The sequence below is a fragment of the Carya illinoinensis genome, chromosome 9 (genome assembly GCF_018687715.1).
Source record: "Carya illinoinensis cultivar Pawnee chromosome 9, C.illinoinensisPawnee_v1, whole genome shotgun sequence".
In the NCBI taxonomy this organism is placed as follows: Eukaryota; Viridiplantae; Streptophyta; class Magnoliopsida; order Fagales; family Juglandaceae; genus Carya; species Carya illinoinensis.
In genome coordinates, this window is record NC_056760.1 from 346,432 (window position 1) to 363,673 (window position 17,242).

The following is a 17,242-nucleotide window of genomic DNA, read 5'->3' on the forward strand; positions in this document are numbered from 1 at the left end:
CTTTTAGGAAAATCATGTGTATATATAAATATGGGTATATATAATTGATATGTGGGTAATTAGATGGGATTAGAATTTTGTAAATAGTAGTTAAATGTTTGTGATGATTTGAGTTAAAATATTTTATTGGGTTTTGGAGAATGAAAGATAAAAAAGTTGAATAAAAATATTATAAAGTTAAATATTTTTATAATATAAATTTATAATATTATTTTTATTTTGAAATTTAAAAAAGATATATCATTTTTTATGTTTTGTTCAGAAGTTTTGAGAAGTTTTGGAAAATTGTAATAATTAGATAAAAAAAAAGTTAATATTTAAAATTAAAAATTATTTATATTTGAGTAATATTTAAAAAGAAAATGACGAGAAATTTTGAGATGAGATGTTCGTCTTATTTCCCAAACAAATCCTGAATGACGGACAACAACTTTCAACGACCATAGTAGAAAAATGGATCAATTCCTCTACAGATGACCTAGTTACTGGCAAACAAAATTCTGGCAAGTGGGTACTGAAAATTGGTATTAATGACAATAATAATGTCTTGCAAAAAAATAAAAAATTTATTAAAAGGAAAAGAAAAATAGACTTATACATTATTTAAAAAAAAGAAAAAGAAAAAATAAAGAAAGAATAATAGGCTTATACGACAAGCGTTTCGGGTTAGCCCTACAAATAGAAGCCCCAATTATTAATGTTTTTTTTTTCTTTAAAAAAAGAAAAAGAAAAAGAAAATAAGGGGCATCTTAGTAATTAAAGGGTGTGATCCCGCATTTTATAAGCTCGCAAGCCGTGGAAGCAAAACCCTAGTCGGGATGGCTCTCATCTCCTGAGAAGCCGTGTTTCTTCTATTATCTTCCTTGTCTGACCGTCTTCTCTGTTTGTTGAAATATGATTGTTTTGTATGAATGCCTCAAAGAGTAGCCTTATGAAGCTAACTAGCGATTTCATAGACTGGCTTAGTTTGGAGGCACAGATCGATTTCATAGACTGATTTTATTTTTTAGGGGACTATTTACTTCTATTTCCCATCAAATGGCCCCCAGTCAGCCTTTGGACATGTCTTTCTTCTTCTTCTTTCGTTTTTTCTTGTATGAGGATGCATGTTTTAGTCTCACTTTTATTTTTTATTTAAATCGGGGGCTGTATTTCTTTCACAGTCACCTCTCTATCTATCCGTTTGGGTTGCCTCTAGAATAACCAGACGTCAAAGAAAGGAAACTTCAAATACGACGCCGTTTGGTTCAGACGGGGGCACACAGCAAGTAAACCGAAGCAGTTTGAGGGAAAGGGACGCTTTTTATGTAGCTCTTCCTGTTCCTTTCCTAGATAGCTTTGGATATTTTAATTTTTCCCTTTTTTTATTTCGTTCCTTCTCTTATGATTTACGGTATTTAATTTTCTACTACGCAAAACTAAATTTATGAGCAGCCCGGCTGTCGAATGATAAAAAAAAAAGGGTTGTGGATGTGGGTAGGGCTATCACATCAAATTATATTTTCAGAGAGGGAGGGGCTGGCACATCTTTAAAAAAATCTACGCAATTTCTTACTATTCACATCATTTCTATACACCATATTTTTTTAATTTTTATTATTATTTTCTTTTATCAAATATTGAATATATGAATAATAAATAAAAAAATTGAATTAATTTAGAAAGAATAAACTCAAAATATTTTTTTAAATATTAAAAATTTTAAAATTTTGAAAAAAAAAACGGTGTGGGAAAGTTGGGAGGTCCATTTTCTTTATTCTAATCCATTCCAGTTGCCTGTGCTTGACTGCAATCCTTTTAGAGAGATGATATTATTATTATTATTATTGGTTTCAGTTCAATAATTCCTGAGGGCTTATTGGCTACTTCTATGCATACAGAGGCCTCCGTATAAAACACCACAATAGACCATAGTTGTGCAACCGCAATGTTCTAATAGATTCCCATTACTCCAAACCATAATAGTATAAAGTGTCTATCTATAGAATATGAAGAGGGTTTGGCATCTAAAATATATCTACAAATAAGGTATAGAGGCCTTATTCAACAATGGTAGCATTCGCATAACAACTCCATCCCATTGTTTGTTCTTAATTAGGAAAGGTCTCCAAGTTGATGAAGCAGTGCTTCAAATACCCTCAGAGAAGCCACCAAAAGTAATTTGTGCTCTGGATATGGGATTGGGAACTCCTCTTACTGCCGAGATTGCGTCCTTTAATTTGCTTGCTTGGTAATTGTGCACCTCCACTTCCTTCCTTCCTGCGATCACATATAATTGAAGTCACCTCAGCACAAACTAATCCATCATACCCTTTTTCACTTAAGCAAGCTAAGCTCGGGCATGCCTTAAAAAAAGTTGTACTGTCATAGGTGTGTAAATGAAAGATTATGGTATGTTGTCTATATGTGTTCCCGTGCATTGCATTGCTATGAAAGCAATGAGCAATATACGCTTTCAGAGGGAAGAACTTGAATCACCTCATTCCTCCTGAGTAGTAGTGAGTGCATCACTCATCCCATTCTTCTTTTTAGAATTTGATAGTTACTATCTTTCATGGACCCTCTGGATATCTCATATGGTATGCATACCTAGTAAAATCAACTTTAACCGAAGAAGGATGAAATCAGAGTTATATATCTCTGATCATTAAGTATTGGCTTTACAGACCTACAACTTACCAAAATAGCAACATTTCTGAATTATCTATGCAATAAGGTTAAACCGAAAAATGAATAAAAGAGTAGGTTAAAAAAGCTAAGAGGCATAAGAAACTTGGTCACCTTTTCATCGCTGTGGATCCGGAACTGAAGTTTCTGACTCTGTTGGTGCTGTTTGTTTCTTTGGTGGCTACCAAAAAACAGAATACAGATTGTAGCAGCGGTAACACCAAAAGAGCAAATAGCACCAATCCCAGTAAAGCTCCATTTCCATATGTTAAGACTACCCCCACTCTCTTCCCAAGTGACCTTTTTGTTGCTATCACAACAATCCCTGTTCTCAGCTTCGGTTCTTGGGGAAGTCTTGCTCTCCAAGGACTCACCTTTATCCTCAAACTGAAACGTACTTGTGTCAATTTGAGGCATAAATCCCCTAGAACTAGACATTGGGGAGTCCCTTTTCATGTCGACGAATTCATTTTCCTTCTTTTTGAAGAAAACGTGGGAAACCACGTCTTGATCAGCTTCCATAACTCCCGTATTAGGAACATTGGGTCTTTCGAGGATAACTACTGGTCTCATAACACTGATTTCAATAGGAACCTTGGTGATACCCTTCACTGGTTCACCATCTTGGGGGGCCTTGCCGATGCCACTTGTGGGTTCCAAATTTATTGGAACTGTGACAACTTGACCAGGCAGCCCCGGTGGTTCAGTAATTTTCATGGAATTTGGCGATGGGCATAGGAAGTAATTCATGTTGAAAACAGTTTTTGAATCAGAATTTGGTTTGCCACAGAACGTCTTTTTCTCACCGACTGCATGAAAATCAAGGTACCCATCATCAGGGAGGTATTCCCACTCATCAAGATCCATTTCCTAGAGGAACTTGGAAATGGAAGAAAGTAAGGGGGTGCAATTTGTGGTTTGAGGAGGTTTGAATTATTGAATCAAAGAAGGTGGCTCTGATGGAGTTTGGTGTGGAATTTCCATCACTAACAAGAGCGGGCCACCGCGTTGGTGTCCTCTTGTTCTTGGAGTGAAGATTGAAGCCAAGAGCTGGGGAGGGGATATAACATTATTTGAGTTCTTATCAATCCTAAAGGGTGACATAGGGAGGATGGACCCACCTAGGAGAATGCCCTCTTTGATGGATTCTTGCAAAATATCTCTTTTTCTATTGTTTAAATATAAAACTCAACATGATAGAAATTTAGTTATCCTTTAAAGTTAAATTGTTTTAAAATATAACGAGAGTCTGGTTAAAGGTGAACTCAAATGGCTTGCGTTCGAAAGAGTCTGATTTAAGCTTCTCCTTTTGGTCCTTGGTGTGGGCACATCTAGAGACATAGAGTTTTACTTTGAAGAGATGCCTATTGCCTTTGTTACTCTTTTTGCTCTCATGAGTTGAGGGAGAAGGCTGTGGGACCGTGGGTTGCTTGATAGAATTGGCTTGGAATGAGAATGATGGGTTAAGGTGTTTTTTATTTTTATTTTAAATATCAGCAATAGGATTCGGCTGCATGTGCATTCACCTCATTTTTAACTTTCTTATTTTTCGTTTTTCTCTAATTAGACTATTTTAGCAATTCAAAGCGCTATACCAAATTGAAAAAATAAATAAATACTGCCTTATGAGGGAAATGTCTGAAGGAAAATGATTAAATATTTCCTTGACATGTTGAAAAATAATATTATTCTTAATTACACATGCTATCCAATACATTTGAAGTGTTTTCGTACATCTACTACTTGTGTATACAATCACTTGAAATGTGTAACATCAACATGTATAACTGATCAGATCCATACAATTTAGAATAAAAAACAATATTTCTCAATATTTAAACTCGGCTTTGATTAGGATTCAGGAATATTGAATGTTAAGATGAAAAAAATATATTTACAAATGTCTTTTAACACCCGTTACATCAATGAAGTAGTTCCATAATAATAAGAAAATATTGATGTTTTAACCTTTATATATATATATATATACACACTACAATAAATCACACAAAGGGTGGTGTGCATACAAAGTAATAGAACTATTTAATATTGTTTTGATGAGAAGTGGGATTAGAGAGAATGGATGTTCGAAAATCGTACCATAATGCTAGCAACTTTATTTCCACGATGACTTAAATTATGTGCGCCATAAATGTTGGCTTCAACGAGAATCTTTGCATACACTTCCCAGATTTGATTCCTATGCATACGTTCTGCTCAATATGCAAATTACCCTTGAAAGAGGAATCTTTCATGACTCAATTTCGTCAATACTCTCTTCTTTTTCCCGGCTGCGCCCAAACACCTCGTGCAAATAATTTTAAACTGTACTTGTATCATTGGACGGTGGTGGAAAGGGATTGGAGGACGCATGTGATGGAACAACAGTATCAAACAAAAGGAAAATACGATGTCAGGTGGATGAGGTCAAGAAGATCAAGCCAGCATAATTAAACTCATCCACAAATACGATTTCAGAATTAAACTCACACTGCTACCATAATTAACATTATCAAACCAAAGGAAAAGGCTAAAGTCACCAAGAGTCGTGTCCTGATAATTTTTTTTTTTTACTTAGTGATTAAAGAAATATTTTTTAATAATACTGTAATTTTTTTAAAAATATATATATTTAAAAAAAATAAAAAAATAAAAATAAAAAAGCAGTTGGCCTTATCAAGACCCATCCTACCACCACTCCAAACCAAATTAATCCACCACGCAAATCAACCATTGATATAAAGCATTATCAGTCACACGATTCGCACTTCCTCTAGGATCATCACCCCTCTTGGTCAGACCGTCACTTTAGATCATTTATCAATATATCCACAAATCATCCTGATAAATCCTCCGTGAGAGAGAGAGAGAGAGAGACTCTTGGTCAGACCGTCACTTTAGATCATTTATCAATATATCCATAGATCATCCTGATAAATCCTCCGAGAGAGAGAGAGAGAGAGAGAGAGAGAGAGAGAGAGAGAGAGAGAGAGAGAGAGAGAGGTTAATATGCTTAGAGCATTGGCGTTTGGCTAAACGCTAAACGCCAATGCATTTTCAAAGTTTGGTTATATATCAATATAATGATCTACATTAGAATAATCAAAATGAGAAAACTCTACATATGAGCTAGAGAGTACCACCAAAGTTTCCTTTAAATTTGGCAATACATTGTTCTTATTCTAAAGAATTATTTTATTCTAAAAATAATTTTATTTCCCTCATTTTTCAGTTCCCCGATATCCTGTTTCACTTCAATTCCCTTTCTCCTTCGCCGAACACTACCTCTATCCCCTTCCCTCCGTTTTTTATTTTTTATTTCAATTTTCTTCCACTTTCTCTCATTTTCTCCCTCACTGAATGCTAGGTTTCCCTCTTCCCTTGCCAACACTCCCTCTCTCCCCTCCTTATTCTCTCATTTTGTCGAACACTGTATGCTCCTTTGGGTGTTGAACAATTGGCAGTAACTTGCAGTGTTGCGCTTATAGCTTGTCCAAAATCATACAAGACGATATTTAAGTGGTTCAGCAAATTGCCTACGTCTATTGGAGTCAAAATTCACTGAGTTTGTATAAGATTACAAACACTCAACAATTTCTCTCTCACATCCACTATCTCTCTGTTTTGCCCACACCAGTATACACAAATGAGCTCTCTTTTTATAGAAGAAGTCATAGAGGACAAACACGTACAATTATTGACCAAGAGAATCGGTGTAGCAATTTATTGCTGCCAGAGGATTGGATGTCCTAATACGGACAAAGAACTTTCGGTGGGTGGGTAGCTACACATGAGAAGGTAGCTACGCATGGGTATGCATACTGGGGGGGATTTCAACATGCAGAAGGAATACTCGAACACTCATGCCGCCAGATACGTTGGGATTTTAGCTTCAGAAGAAAAGCTCTAGATTGCAATCAATTTATTCGAAACCTAAAAGTTCTCGCCAATTATAAAAGCGTTACTGCATTATCTATGTTTTCAATTGGAATACATCTAAGGGAGGAATTTTATTGCATGAAAAATATGATGGTTTCAATGGATGGCAAAGCTGCGAAGTGCAACAAACTTTAAACCTTCCGACCTCAAACTTGTTTTAAAAAATGTACTTATTTTTTCCATGTCACAGTCCTCTGAAAATTAATGCAATCTCTTCTAACTTCTCTTGGTTGAACCTTTCTTGCATCTTCTCCCATAGTTGTAAAAATCCGTGTCACTGCTGCTACTTCTGAACTAGGCTCTTCTTTTCTGCCCACCCATCAATAGTTGAATCCATAAGTCGAATGACTTTATGTTATTGCTTAGATTGAAAATTGTCCTGTTTCCTCATTCCTGTACCTATATGCATATTATTGATATTGCTGCTCTAATTGCTATAATATGTGTGTTTGCATATTCTACTCCTCATTGCTCACTCTTTAGCTTTAGGGCTAAGGTGTGCGTGAATATATTCATGCGTATGATTATCAAAGTTTTTTTTTTTTTTTTTTACATTGTAGATTATATGTTTTTTTTTTAAATAATTTGAAAGGGTGATTATCAAAATCTATACTTATATATATTACAATATTTAGAGGTAGTTTTATATAGGTTTGTATAGTGAGTTGAGATGAGATGAAAGTTAAAAGTTAAATAAAATATTATTAGAATATTATTATTATTTTGAAATTTGAAAAAGTTAAATTGTTTATTATATTTTATGTGAAAATTTGTGAAATAATAATGAAATTGGATGGAATGAGATGAGATGGGTTGAAAATAAACCTAACCTTAAAAAAAAATTTCTATTTTTCATAAATAATATATTGAAATTTTGTTCTTCTTTTTGAAAAAGAAGGGTTTTGTTTTTTTCCCTTCAGGGTGTTGGGGTCAACTTTGGTGAGAGCGCAGACGGTGAGTGGTCTAAATCCACAAGGTCAGCATCAATTTTTCATACCCCTTCTTCTGACGGCCGGAGTACTTATTGAAGAAGATTCATGATAGCAAAGGTTCAGAGAGTTGTAGGAAACCAACAATTTATCCCCTTTTAGCTTTGTATTTTCCTTTTTTTTTTTTCAATTAACACGAATAATTTGGACATTTTGAAGGGTCAGTTAATAGGGAAATGAAAAGCTGATTTCCCCCCTACAAGTGGATTTGTATAAAAACAAAAGGTCACAAGGGATATAATGAAGTGGCAGAAACAACGATTCAAAGAGCATAATTTACCAGAGTACAAGTACAAGAAACCGAATTCTCTCAAAACACCAAGGAGTCCCATCTGCCGCAGATTACTACTACTGCAGAATATAGAAAAGCCAACATTAACAAAATTAAGTTTCATGATAGCAGAGGTTACAATCTTCACACCCTAATTATCCCATGATGGTCTACTCTCCTTTTCAATATCATCCGCGATTGCACGCTCTATTGGTTTGACCACAAAGAAATACTGTCAACAAGCAAAGAGAAGACATCAATGAGATCATCAATCCCTGCATCAGATGAGAACAGAGACACCATTGGAAAATTTCAGAAGCTTACTTGTAATGCAAATATAAGTGGAATAAGTAACTTCCCTCTCTCATTGGGATTTGGTCCTTCAATCAGCTTCTTGTCGACAAAAATTGACTTGCTTCCATTTGACACGACTTCTGTGATAGTTTTGACTAAATCAGGAATCCACGCAGTTCCATTTGGGAGAACCTGTCACCAAAAAGCACAACCCATCTTCTCAAATCTCTCGTAGAATAAAAAACATCAATGCTAAATGTACTGAAACAGGAAAATGACTTACCTTTTCATCATTTTCATTCTTATTACATCTTCCACTGTTCTCAACTAAAACAACTGGGAGAGCAAAATCCTATAGGGAGAAACGCAAAATAGACAAATGAATTTCCAGAAACAAAATTGACAGGAAAATTTCATGAATAAATTTCTTCTTGAACAAAAGTTTTTTCAACTTGCTAAGCTCCAACATAAAGGAACTACAAGTTCTACACAAAGTGGAACTCTACCAAGAAATGAAATTGTGAACACTTAAGCATATCTAGGAAATGGAAATTTATTGTAGAACTTATATCGTTAAAAAAGACCAAATACGAGAAATTTGGGAAGAGAGCGAAGAAAACTTTCTTTTCTTTTCTTTTTTCTTTTTTCTTTTTTTTGGGGGGAGGGGGGGGGGGGGGGGGGGGGGGATGTAATTTGTATGTAAAAGGAAGAAAAGAGAAACGCCTAACTTCTAAAACTTAAAATGTTAAAAAATGAACATATTATAGGAGAATCAACTAGTAGCAGCCTTCCAACCAAAAACAGATTTCAATTTTACAACAGATAGATCATATTCCAGGACTTCCTGCCAGCACCATAACATGCATGAGTGAACAAATAGTCATCCAACTCTCTCCATGCACTAAAGAGAAAAAGAAAATGACACTACAGTGAAGGCCTAACAAAGCCAAGAAAATGAGAGTCCATAAGTACTAAGTATAATCAGAAGAAAAGATTAAAAAAAAAAAAAAAAAAGGAACCTGCTTATTACGCTTTTTTAACCCTGCACCAAGCCGGACAACTTTTAGAAGAGCCCCAGACCTTTTGAAGCAAAAATCTTCGTAAGGTAATCCATCTGGTGGTGAGAGCTGAGCGTGTGTGAGAACAACCACAGCCCTATTCCATATTCCTTTACCAAAACTATCTGTTATGGCTTTAACAACCTGCCTATCCAAGTTATCGACCCTATATGCATCCAAACGGTCCACATAGAGGAGAACATCGATGGTCTTGTTCAGAAGGAAACTGCTCACACAACAAGTCACACACCCAGCCACAGTGAACAGAGGTGAAGAAAATTTTGAAAAGAGAAAAAAAGTCATAGTCATTAAAACAGATTGATTTCAATTCCTTGAGCATAGCCAGCACATACTTCATAAGGAAATTGTAAACCCATTTCATGTTGAGAAAGAACATACCGTTTAACAATCTCGAGTGCCCGGTCATTGATGTATCCTCCTTCTATGAGCCCCGGAGTGTCAATGATGTTCAAAGTAAACCCAGCTCTTGAACGTGATACCATAAATGGCGTAGGTGCTTCAGACTATAAGAAGACAAATAAATCCATATACATCAATATGAAGAGCATAGCATGGATACCACGAAAATGCCAGAATAGGGAGTTCAGCCTATACCTGAAATGGATTAACAGACACTGCTCTTTCCCCTATGATCGAGTTAACAGTTGATGACTTCCCAACACCACCTTTTCCCATTACAAGTATTGTCAATGTGTTCACATTCTACACCAATATATGGACAAAAATTCAAAACCCAATGATATAGAACCATACACACCACATGTACCAAGCTCTAGTGAAATGGTCAATTACACGCCAGCAAGCAAGCGCGTTTGTTAATAAGATCCCAAAATATAGGTATGAGAAAAACAACCTCCTGCTTAAGTTTTCCCAGCAATTCCAGCAATTTGGTCTGTGTGGCGGAGGCGAACGTGTTGATCCCTACCCATTCACGTATTAGGGACGCCATGGATAAATGTGACCTACTACTCCAACCAAGTATAAATAAACAATCAGCAAGTGGTCCACAGATCAAGCTTTAGGTTAAAAAAAAACCTACAAAATAAAAGCAGGTTTTAAACCCTAGCAATCAACAGTTCCGGTAGGGAAAAATAAAAAAACTCCTCAACCAATATAAAATAGAATAAAGAAATTGTTATGCAAAATATGTACAGCCAGTGCTCGCTGTCTATCTATAAAGCAACCACACAGCATGCCGATAGTAACTTATCAGAGGGAAAAATTAACAATTTATTGACACAACAACAAAAAGACCCAGAAAATAAATCCGTAAATGTATTTACTAAGGTGAGATTGATGGGAGAAATTGAAATTTTGATAGAACCCTAAAACCCAGCAAAAAAGAAAATTAAGTTAGAGGAACGTAGAGAGTAGGAAAATTGAGATGTGAAAGAAGGAGATTTTGGTTACCTGAGGAAAAGCAAGGATTTTCTATACACAAAAGAAATAAAGAGGTATAATATGTTTGATTATAATTGTTTGTATGGAGTTTTTGTTAATGTACCTCTGAAGAAGAAGAAGAAGAAGAAGGCGGCCTTATCCCCTTTCTGCCTGAACGGAAGACGAATACTATAAACCTCGCAACGAAAGATTTTACAATGCCAAATACAGCTCGGGTCACACGTGCGTGTCGCATGCCCAACTCCCTGTATTTACATCCGAAATTTCTCGTATTTGTTTTTTTTTTTTTTTTAAACGGTACAGTTATGGTTTTTACAAGTCCTGCATTCCTTTTTTTTTTTTTTTTTTAAAAAAAATTAATTATTACAAAATTAATTTTTTTTATCTAAGTTTTATATTATTCATATTTTTTTAAGAAAAAAATGTAATATTTGCACATTTTCTAATTGTAAATATTTTTTTAAATTTTGTTACTTACAAATAAAGTCGCGTATTAATTTGCATATTAATATTGATTCATTTATATTTAAAATTTAAATTAATATAATTTTTAATAAAAAATTATTTTTTAACTAATTACAATAAATTAATACACATATTAATATATAATTATACTTACAATTAATTTTTTTTTTTCTCTAATCACGTCAGTAATATCCTATCCAAGGGAGAGTCTTCAGAGTTCAGATGGTTTGAGTTGATACACGGAAACCTCCCAACTAAGCTCCCTCTCTCTCCCCCAAGCCCGAGGCCCCGGAGCTGTCTCTTTCTCTCCCTCAATCGCTCTCTCTCCCCTTCAAGAATCATGTCTACGTTAAAAAATATATATATCTTAATTTTATTAATAAAAACTTCCTTATGACGGAATAATGCTTTATATAAATATAATTAATGAGTTAAAAAAAAAACAAAACCAGGCCCTTAAAAAAAATATTATTGAAAAACACAAGCTAGAAAATACAATATAGTTCTATTTAAAACAAAAAAATATTACAAATTAATGACGAAAGTTAGGAATACGTGCATGATTCAAAGTAAAAAGGTCAACCATATGTTTGTGAAGCACAAAATTGGAGAAAAAAACTTACAGCGCGGCCTTGAAATCTATAAGTAGCAAGGTTGTCTGCTAAAGCATTTCCTTCTTAAATATGATTAATACTTTAAATGAATGATTTTATCCCAAATATCAGTATAAATCCTAGAGGATTGAAAATTGTTATTTAATCAATTCATAACAATAAGAGAATATGTTTACACGATAAGTTATCAAATATGTTGCTGATAAGTTATAGAAGAAAGCCCCATCCGGCATGAAATACTCATGCTTTAGCCTTTTACCTCTAGAAATAGTGAATATAATAAGAGAAATAATACAACGCTCCTACTGAAGACCTACTGAAGATGGAGGGTTGGGTATTAGGGAATTTGTGGATATTCAAAGCTCCTTACATTTGAAACTTGCTTGGCATCTTATAATAAGATTAGTCTCTATGGGCGGATTTTTCTAAAGGGAAATGCATTAAGGATAATCATTTATCCATTTTGTCGCCTAATAATGGGACTAGGTTTTAGAAGTCTATTGTCCAGAATATTCTGAAAGTTCTCAATAATTCTAAGTGGGTTGTGAAAGATGGAAATTTATCTGTCTGGTATGATAATTGGGCTGAAAGAGATCCTCTTCATGTTTGTTACCTAGTTATTGAGCAACCGTTTATTAAGATTAAAGAGTGTCGTCTTGATAATGGGTGAGATATTTCTCTTCTAGATAGGTTAGTGGGCCATCAAAAAGCTAATGAACTATATCAATTCTTGGCTAGTCGAAAGGAAGGGCAGGATGTTCTTATTTGGTTGAAAGAACATGATGGCAATTTTACAACTAAAAGTGTGACGCCCCCAAATTCCGTTTGGGATCGGACGGACATTTGAAGCGTCGAGACATGCAACACAAGGTTACCTGCCCCCGTTCATGACATATAAGATGCAATATTCCTAACATGCATCTAACAATATGTAATACTCGCAGCGGATAAATTTTTTCTTTAGCAATACTATGCACCAAATTGAAAATATCCCAAATGCTTAAAACATACTTCATACATAAAAATCCATTGAACAACTAAGATCACAACATTAGTCTAAAATGGTTATGATCCAAAAAGTAGTAGAGATGCAACTCAATCGTACAAGTAGTAATTTACGTTAATTACTATATCAACATTTATGTCGCACCGTCACTTAGTCAACTGTGTCTAGTTGATCAGCTCCTGATTCTCCTTCAGGTCCTGTAACAAGATCTACCATTCGGGGGGAATGGTAGTTGAAACTACCAAAGTGAAATTTGATTACAAATCTCAGTAAGTTAACAAAAAACTTCCACACAAGCTAATGATGCATGGATGACAGTAAAAACATAAATGCATAATCAAATTCATAAGTAATTAAAGCATAACTTGGAGTACAACATAGCATAATTGACATAACTTAAATTGAAACATGAACTGAACTTGACTTGACATGAACTTGATCTGAAACTTGACTTAGCATGAACTTGCTTTGAAACTTGAATTAACATGAAAAATACATACTCCACAGTTGTTGTGGCCCCATGTATTCTACGCAAACTTGACTTAACATGAAAAATACATACTCCACAGTTGTTGTGGCCCTATGTATTATATGTATAAATACATACTCCACAGTTATTGTGGCCCCATGTATTCTACACAAACTTGACTTAACATGAAAAATACATACTCCACAGTTGTTGTGGCCCCATGTATTCTACATAAACTTGACTTAACATGAAAAATACATACTCCACAGTTGTTGTGGCCCCATGTATTATACGTGTAAATACATACTCCACAGTTGTTGTGGCCCCATGTATTCTACGCATCACAATTGTAGTTAAATACATACTCCACAGTTGTTGTGGCCCCATGTATTCTACACAAACATAATGTACTCAAGATGAAACGTGACTGGAATACAAAAGGACTGAAGCCTTGACGTAACATAACGTGACTTGAACATAACTTGAAATACATGACCAACTTGAGATAGAAACATTTCGTAACATGGCATAACATATAATAGACAACATATTTAACATGACATATTTGCAACAGTGAATATTACATGACTTGACATACATGTAATAGATGGCATACTTAGCATGACGTACTTGTAATGTACAGTAATACATAACAGAATATATTATGTAACAGATAAAAATTGATGACAGAATAAATTCTGTATAATAGACAATTACGTGATAACTTGGCATGGCATGACATATATGATAACACACATACATACACTGTAGTTCTTTTACTTAGCACACATACACAGTAGACTGCTAGTAAGTTAAAAGCTAACTTACCTCGATCTCCGCGTTTCTTATAAAACTTCAAGTGCGATCACGAGGAACTGTAATTAGTGATTCTAAAAGTTAGAACTAAATCACTAAAAATTTAAAATATGAAAAATATTAACTTAAAGAGTAAAATTTTCATTTTACTCTCTACATGTGGGAAAATAACTGTTTTACCCATAACTTAAGGATTTTGCATACTAACTCCAAAAGTTTCCAAAATTTACATTTCTCATGTAAATTTTGTCCTAAATTTAAATATCAACTCAGAAAAATTTAAAATAAAACACAACTATGAAGAACACACTATGGTCGAAACATCCATAGGCCATTTTCCTTTATTTTTGTTCCAATTCCTTCCAACTTCAAAACTCATGTTTAAACCAAAATTTTGCAACAAACATCTTCCAATCCTAAGTTCAAAACCATACTTAAAACATCCATTTAGAAAAAGCTAATAATCAACACCAAACTTTTTTATAAAAAGATCCAAGCACTTGAATCACAAGTTTTGACCTTAAATCAAAACATCTCCAAGAATTTCAAAAATCAAATCTTACTTCTAACATATTCATAATATCATCCTAACATCAACCATGCTTTAAATCATCAAACTAAAGTCACCAAAATCACAAAATAACATTTGGAGTTTTTGGTTTTACACTTAGTCCAAAAACAGAAACTTTTTCCTCAACTAGTTTTGATAAATCTCTTGATCTATGACTTATAAATATATGATCTTCAAACCAAACCATTACATGGTTTAAAAAGATGTCCTAAAACATATACAAGCTTCTAATTCAAGATCACATTGTTAGAAATTAACCAAAACATAAATTTAGCCAAGAATATCCACACTTTGACTTATCTGAATATCTCTTTGCATAAAATTTCATATCTTTGAAACTAACATCAAATATCTTCAAAATAATAATATAACATGTATATAAGATGTTTAGGATCCTCCAATAAAATTATCAAAGTCATTAGAATAGGTTTAGACCACCAAAGAGTTAAACTTTCTCAAAACAGAAACTGTTTTTCCTCTTCCAGTTTCTAAGTTTCTAAATCTAAGAAAATCTTTCATCAAAACCTTTAATCATGCAAAAATCCTCAACCAATAGTCATATATACATGTTAACAATACTCCATAAAAATTTCGGACCAATATCTATCCATTAGCTTGGTCAAAAACTCCAAACTATAACATATTCTCCAGTTTATCTCCTAGAATGACCTTTCTATAGTTTACACAATATTTGACTGACCAAATGATCTTCAAATGGGGCAAATAAGATATCCATGTAAACTAGACTAAAAAAGGAACAACTTATATGAATGAGACTTTATGATAAAATACTTACAAAAGCTTCGAAATGGGTGTACAAAAGATCTCCTAAAAGCTGTCCGAGAGAGAGTGTTTGATATTCTTTTAATGGAAAGTGTAAATGAATATAATTTCGTGGGGGGAGGTGGCTGGAGATACTTATGGATGAGATATGGAAGAGATGAGGCTGGAGTTGAGAGTTGAGTGTAGTTTTCTCCTACCCAAAAAAAATCTATAAATGATTATCTTATAATATTATATTCAATAATATCTAAAAAAAAAATCAACTTAAGATATTTTTATCTAATAATATCTATCAACTCAAAATATTTTTACCCAATAATATTCATGAAAATTACTTCAAGATATTTCTTTTTATCCAATAATATCTACAGTTTTGAACAGACGTTTTGTCTGAAAATATGAAAAAATGTTATTGCGCCATAAGACTTTAAATAATCCTCCGAGTCTAATGGCACAAACCATAATACATTTTGACACTTCTAACTATCTCCAATAATCAAAAATACACTTATGATACCATAGTAAATAATAACACTAACTATATAGTTAGACAAAAACTTATACGATTAATGGATTCGTGAAAACTTATGAGGTTTTCACGAGGTTCCTAAAGTTAATAGAAATTTCACAATTGAATTTATAGCGGGCTGTTACAAAAAGTGTTTGGGATTGTATCAGAGTCCAGGTGCCTACTTTACAGTGGGCTCATTGGATTTGGCACACTCACTTGCCTAAGAAAATCTCTATTATGATGCGAAATGCTTATAATAATTGCTTGAGTGTTGACGAAAAGATTAAGATGGCTAGCATTCCTATGGTTTTTAAATGCAACTGTTGCTCTTCTAGTTATATTGAGGATCTTAATCATGTGCTTTGTACAGGGGAGTTTGCTAGACAGATTTGGCGCCGGGCTGTGATTGAATTAGGCATGCATATGAGTGTTTTTTGTACTTGGCAGGAACAAAGTAATTTTTGGTTTCGTCATGCTGGCAATTCTTCGCAGTTGAGGACTATTTTTTGTCTTATTCCCTCTATTGTCACTTGGAAGTTATGGAATAGGTGTTGCAAAGCTAGATATGAAGATAAGCTTGATTCGGTTGATTCGATTTGGCTAATGATTAAATTTTGGATTTAGCGAATTATGAATGGAATCATGAAAGTTTCTAGGCTCCCAAGCCAAGATATTGCTATTTTAAATAGGATGGATATCCCGATTTTATTACCTAATCCTAAGAAGGTTCATGTGGTGAGGTGGAGCCTCATCCAAGTTGGGTGAAGCTTAATAGTAATGGTAGTAGCATGGGAAGTCCTGGGTTGGCAGGAGTTGGTGGTGTTATTCGTGATGACTGTGGTCAGTTGTGTGCATCTTACTCTGTGTTTTCAGGTCAGCATTCTAACAATTTGGCTGAAATGAGAAGTTTGTTGGAAGGGGCACAGAGGTGCTATTAGCTAGGTTTCTATCGGGTAGAGATTGAGACTGATTCTCAAATCTTTATTAATTGGATCGTCAAAGGTAATTGTAATATATGGTATTTAGAAGATTTCTGGGACGCGTTACATGGTTACCTTGTTTCCATAGAATATAGAGCGAGACATATTTTTCTTGAAGGAAATGTTATAGCTGATTTTCTTGCTAAGCAGGTGCTAACATGGATTGGTATGGTGATGGCAATATGGTTCCCAGCAAATTATGAGGTCTTCTCTACATGGATAAACTCGGTCTCTCTTATCTATGGATATCGTAGTGTCAATTTTTCTGGGTGCAAGGGTTTAACTTTGGATTGGTTTGGTGACCAAGTTTCGTTTATTAGTAAATTAAGAGTTTTTCTTTGCTTAGACATAATTGGTCTTACTTATTTGAGGTTTTCCTCATCAAGT

General features: G+C 34.2%; 2 protein-coding genes and 1 non-coding gene across 5 annotated transcripts; 1 reads left to right on the forward strand and 2 right to left on the reverse strand.

Moving 5' to 3' along the window:
* The first annotated feature begins 1,187 nt into the window (after positions 1 to 1,187).
* On the forward strand, positions 1,188 to 1,348 carry LOC122277931. The gene has a single exon (XR_006229234.1). It is a non-coding gene; the product is annotated as a small nucleolar RNA snoR138 (small nucleolar RNA).
* Positions 1,349 to 1,914: 566 nt separating this feature from the next.
* On the reverse strand, positions 1,915 to 3,771 carry LOC122275036. Its single transcript, XM_043083955.1, has 2 exons — positions 2,782 to 3,771; positions 1,915 to 2,259 (listed from the first exon to the last, which is right to left on the reverse strand). The coding sequence occupies exons 1-2, from the start codon at positions 3,532 to 3,534 to the stop codon at positions 2,215 to 2,217; spliced, it is 798 nt and encodes a 265-aa protein (XP_042939889.1). The 5' UTR covers positions 3,535 to 3,771; the 3' UTR covers positions 1,915 to 2,214.
* A 4,065-nt stretch (positions 3,772 to 7,836) lies between these two features.
* LOC122277590 (translocase of chloroplast 34-like) lies at positions 7,837 to 10,865 on the reverse strand. Of its 3 annotated transcripts, none has more exons than XM_043087633.1 (8): positions 10,744 to 10,865; positions 10,093 to 10,201; positions 9,834 to 9,941; positions 9,618 to 9,742; positions 9,180 to 9,444; positions 8,444 to 8,512; positions 8,191 to 8,352; positions 7,837 to 8,098 (listed from the first exon to the last, which is right to left on the reverse strand). In XM_043087633.1, exons 2-8 carry the CDS (start codon positions 10,186 to 10,188, stop codon positions 8,018 to 8,020), a joined length of 906 nt encoding a protein of 301 aa, XP_042943567.1. In that variant the 5' UTR covers positions 10,189 to 10,201; positions 10,744 to 10,865; the 3' UTR covers positions 7,837 to 8,017. The 3 variants fall into 3 exon arrangements, with proteins under 3 accessions (XP_042943567.1, XP_042943565.1, XP_042943566.1); XM_043087631.1 differs by having other exon boundaries at positions 10,093 to 10,204; positions 10,744 to 10,859; XM_043087632.1 differs by having other exon boundaries at positions 10,093 to 10,204; positions 10,650 to 10,769.
* Between the last annotated feature and the right edge of the window lie 6,377 nt (positions 10,866 to 17,242).

Bases quoted from the DNA above. Each gene is read 5' to 3' on its own strand.
- LOC122275036 (XM_043083955.1), bottom strand. From the start codon at position 3,534: ATGGATCTTGATGAGTGGGAATACCTCCCTGATGATGGGTACCTTGAT. The intron at 2,260-2,781 runs GTGACCAAGTTT...ATGTGATCGCAG, and splicing joins GGATCCACAGCGATGAAAAG to GAAGGAAGGAAGTGGAGGTG.
- LOC122277590 (XM_043087633.1), bottom strand. From the start codon at position 10,188: ATGGCGTCCCTAATACGTGAATGGGTAGGGATCAACACGTTCGCCTCC. The intron at 9,942-10,092 runs GTTGTTTTTCTC...ATATTGGTGTAG, and splicing joins TGGGAAAACTTAAGCAGGAG to AATGTGAACACATTGACAAT. The intron at 9,445-9,617 runs GTATGTTCTTTC...TTGTGTGAGCAG, and splicing joins GCACTCGAGATTGTTAAACG to TTTCCTTCTGAACAAGACCA.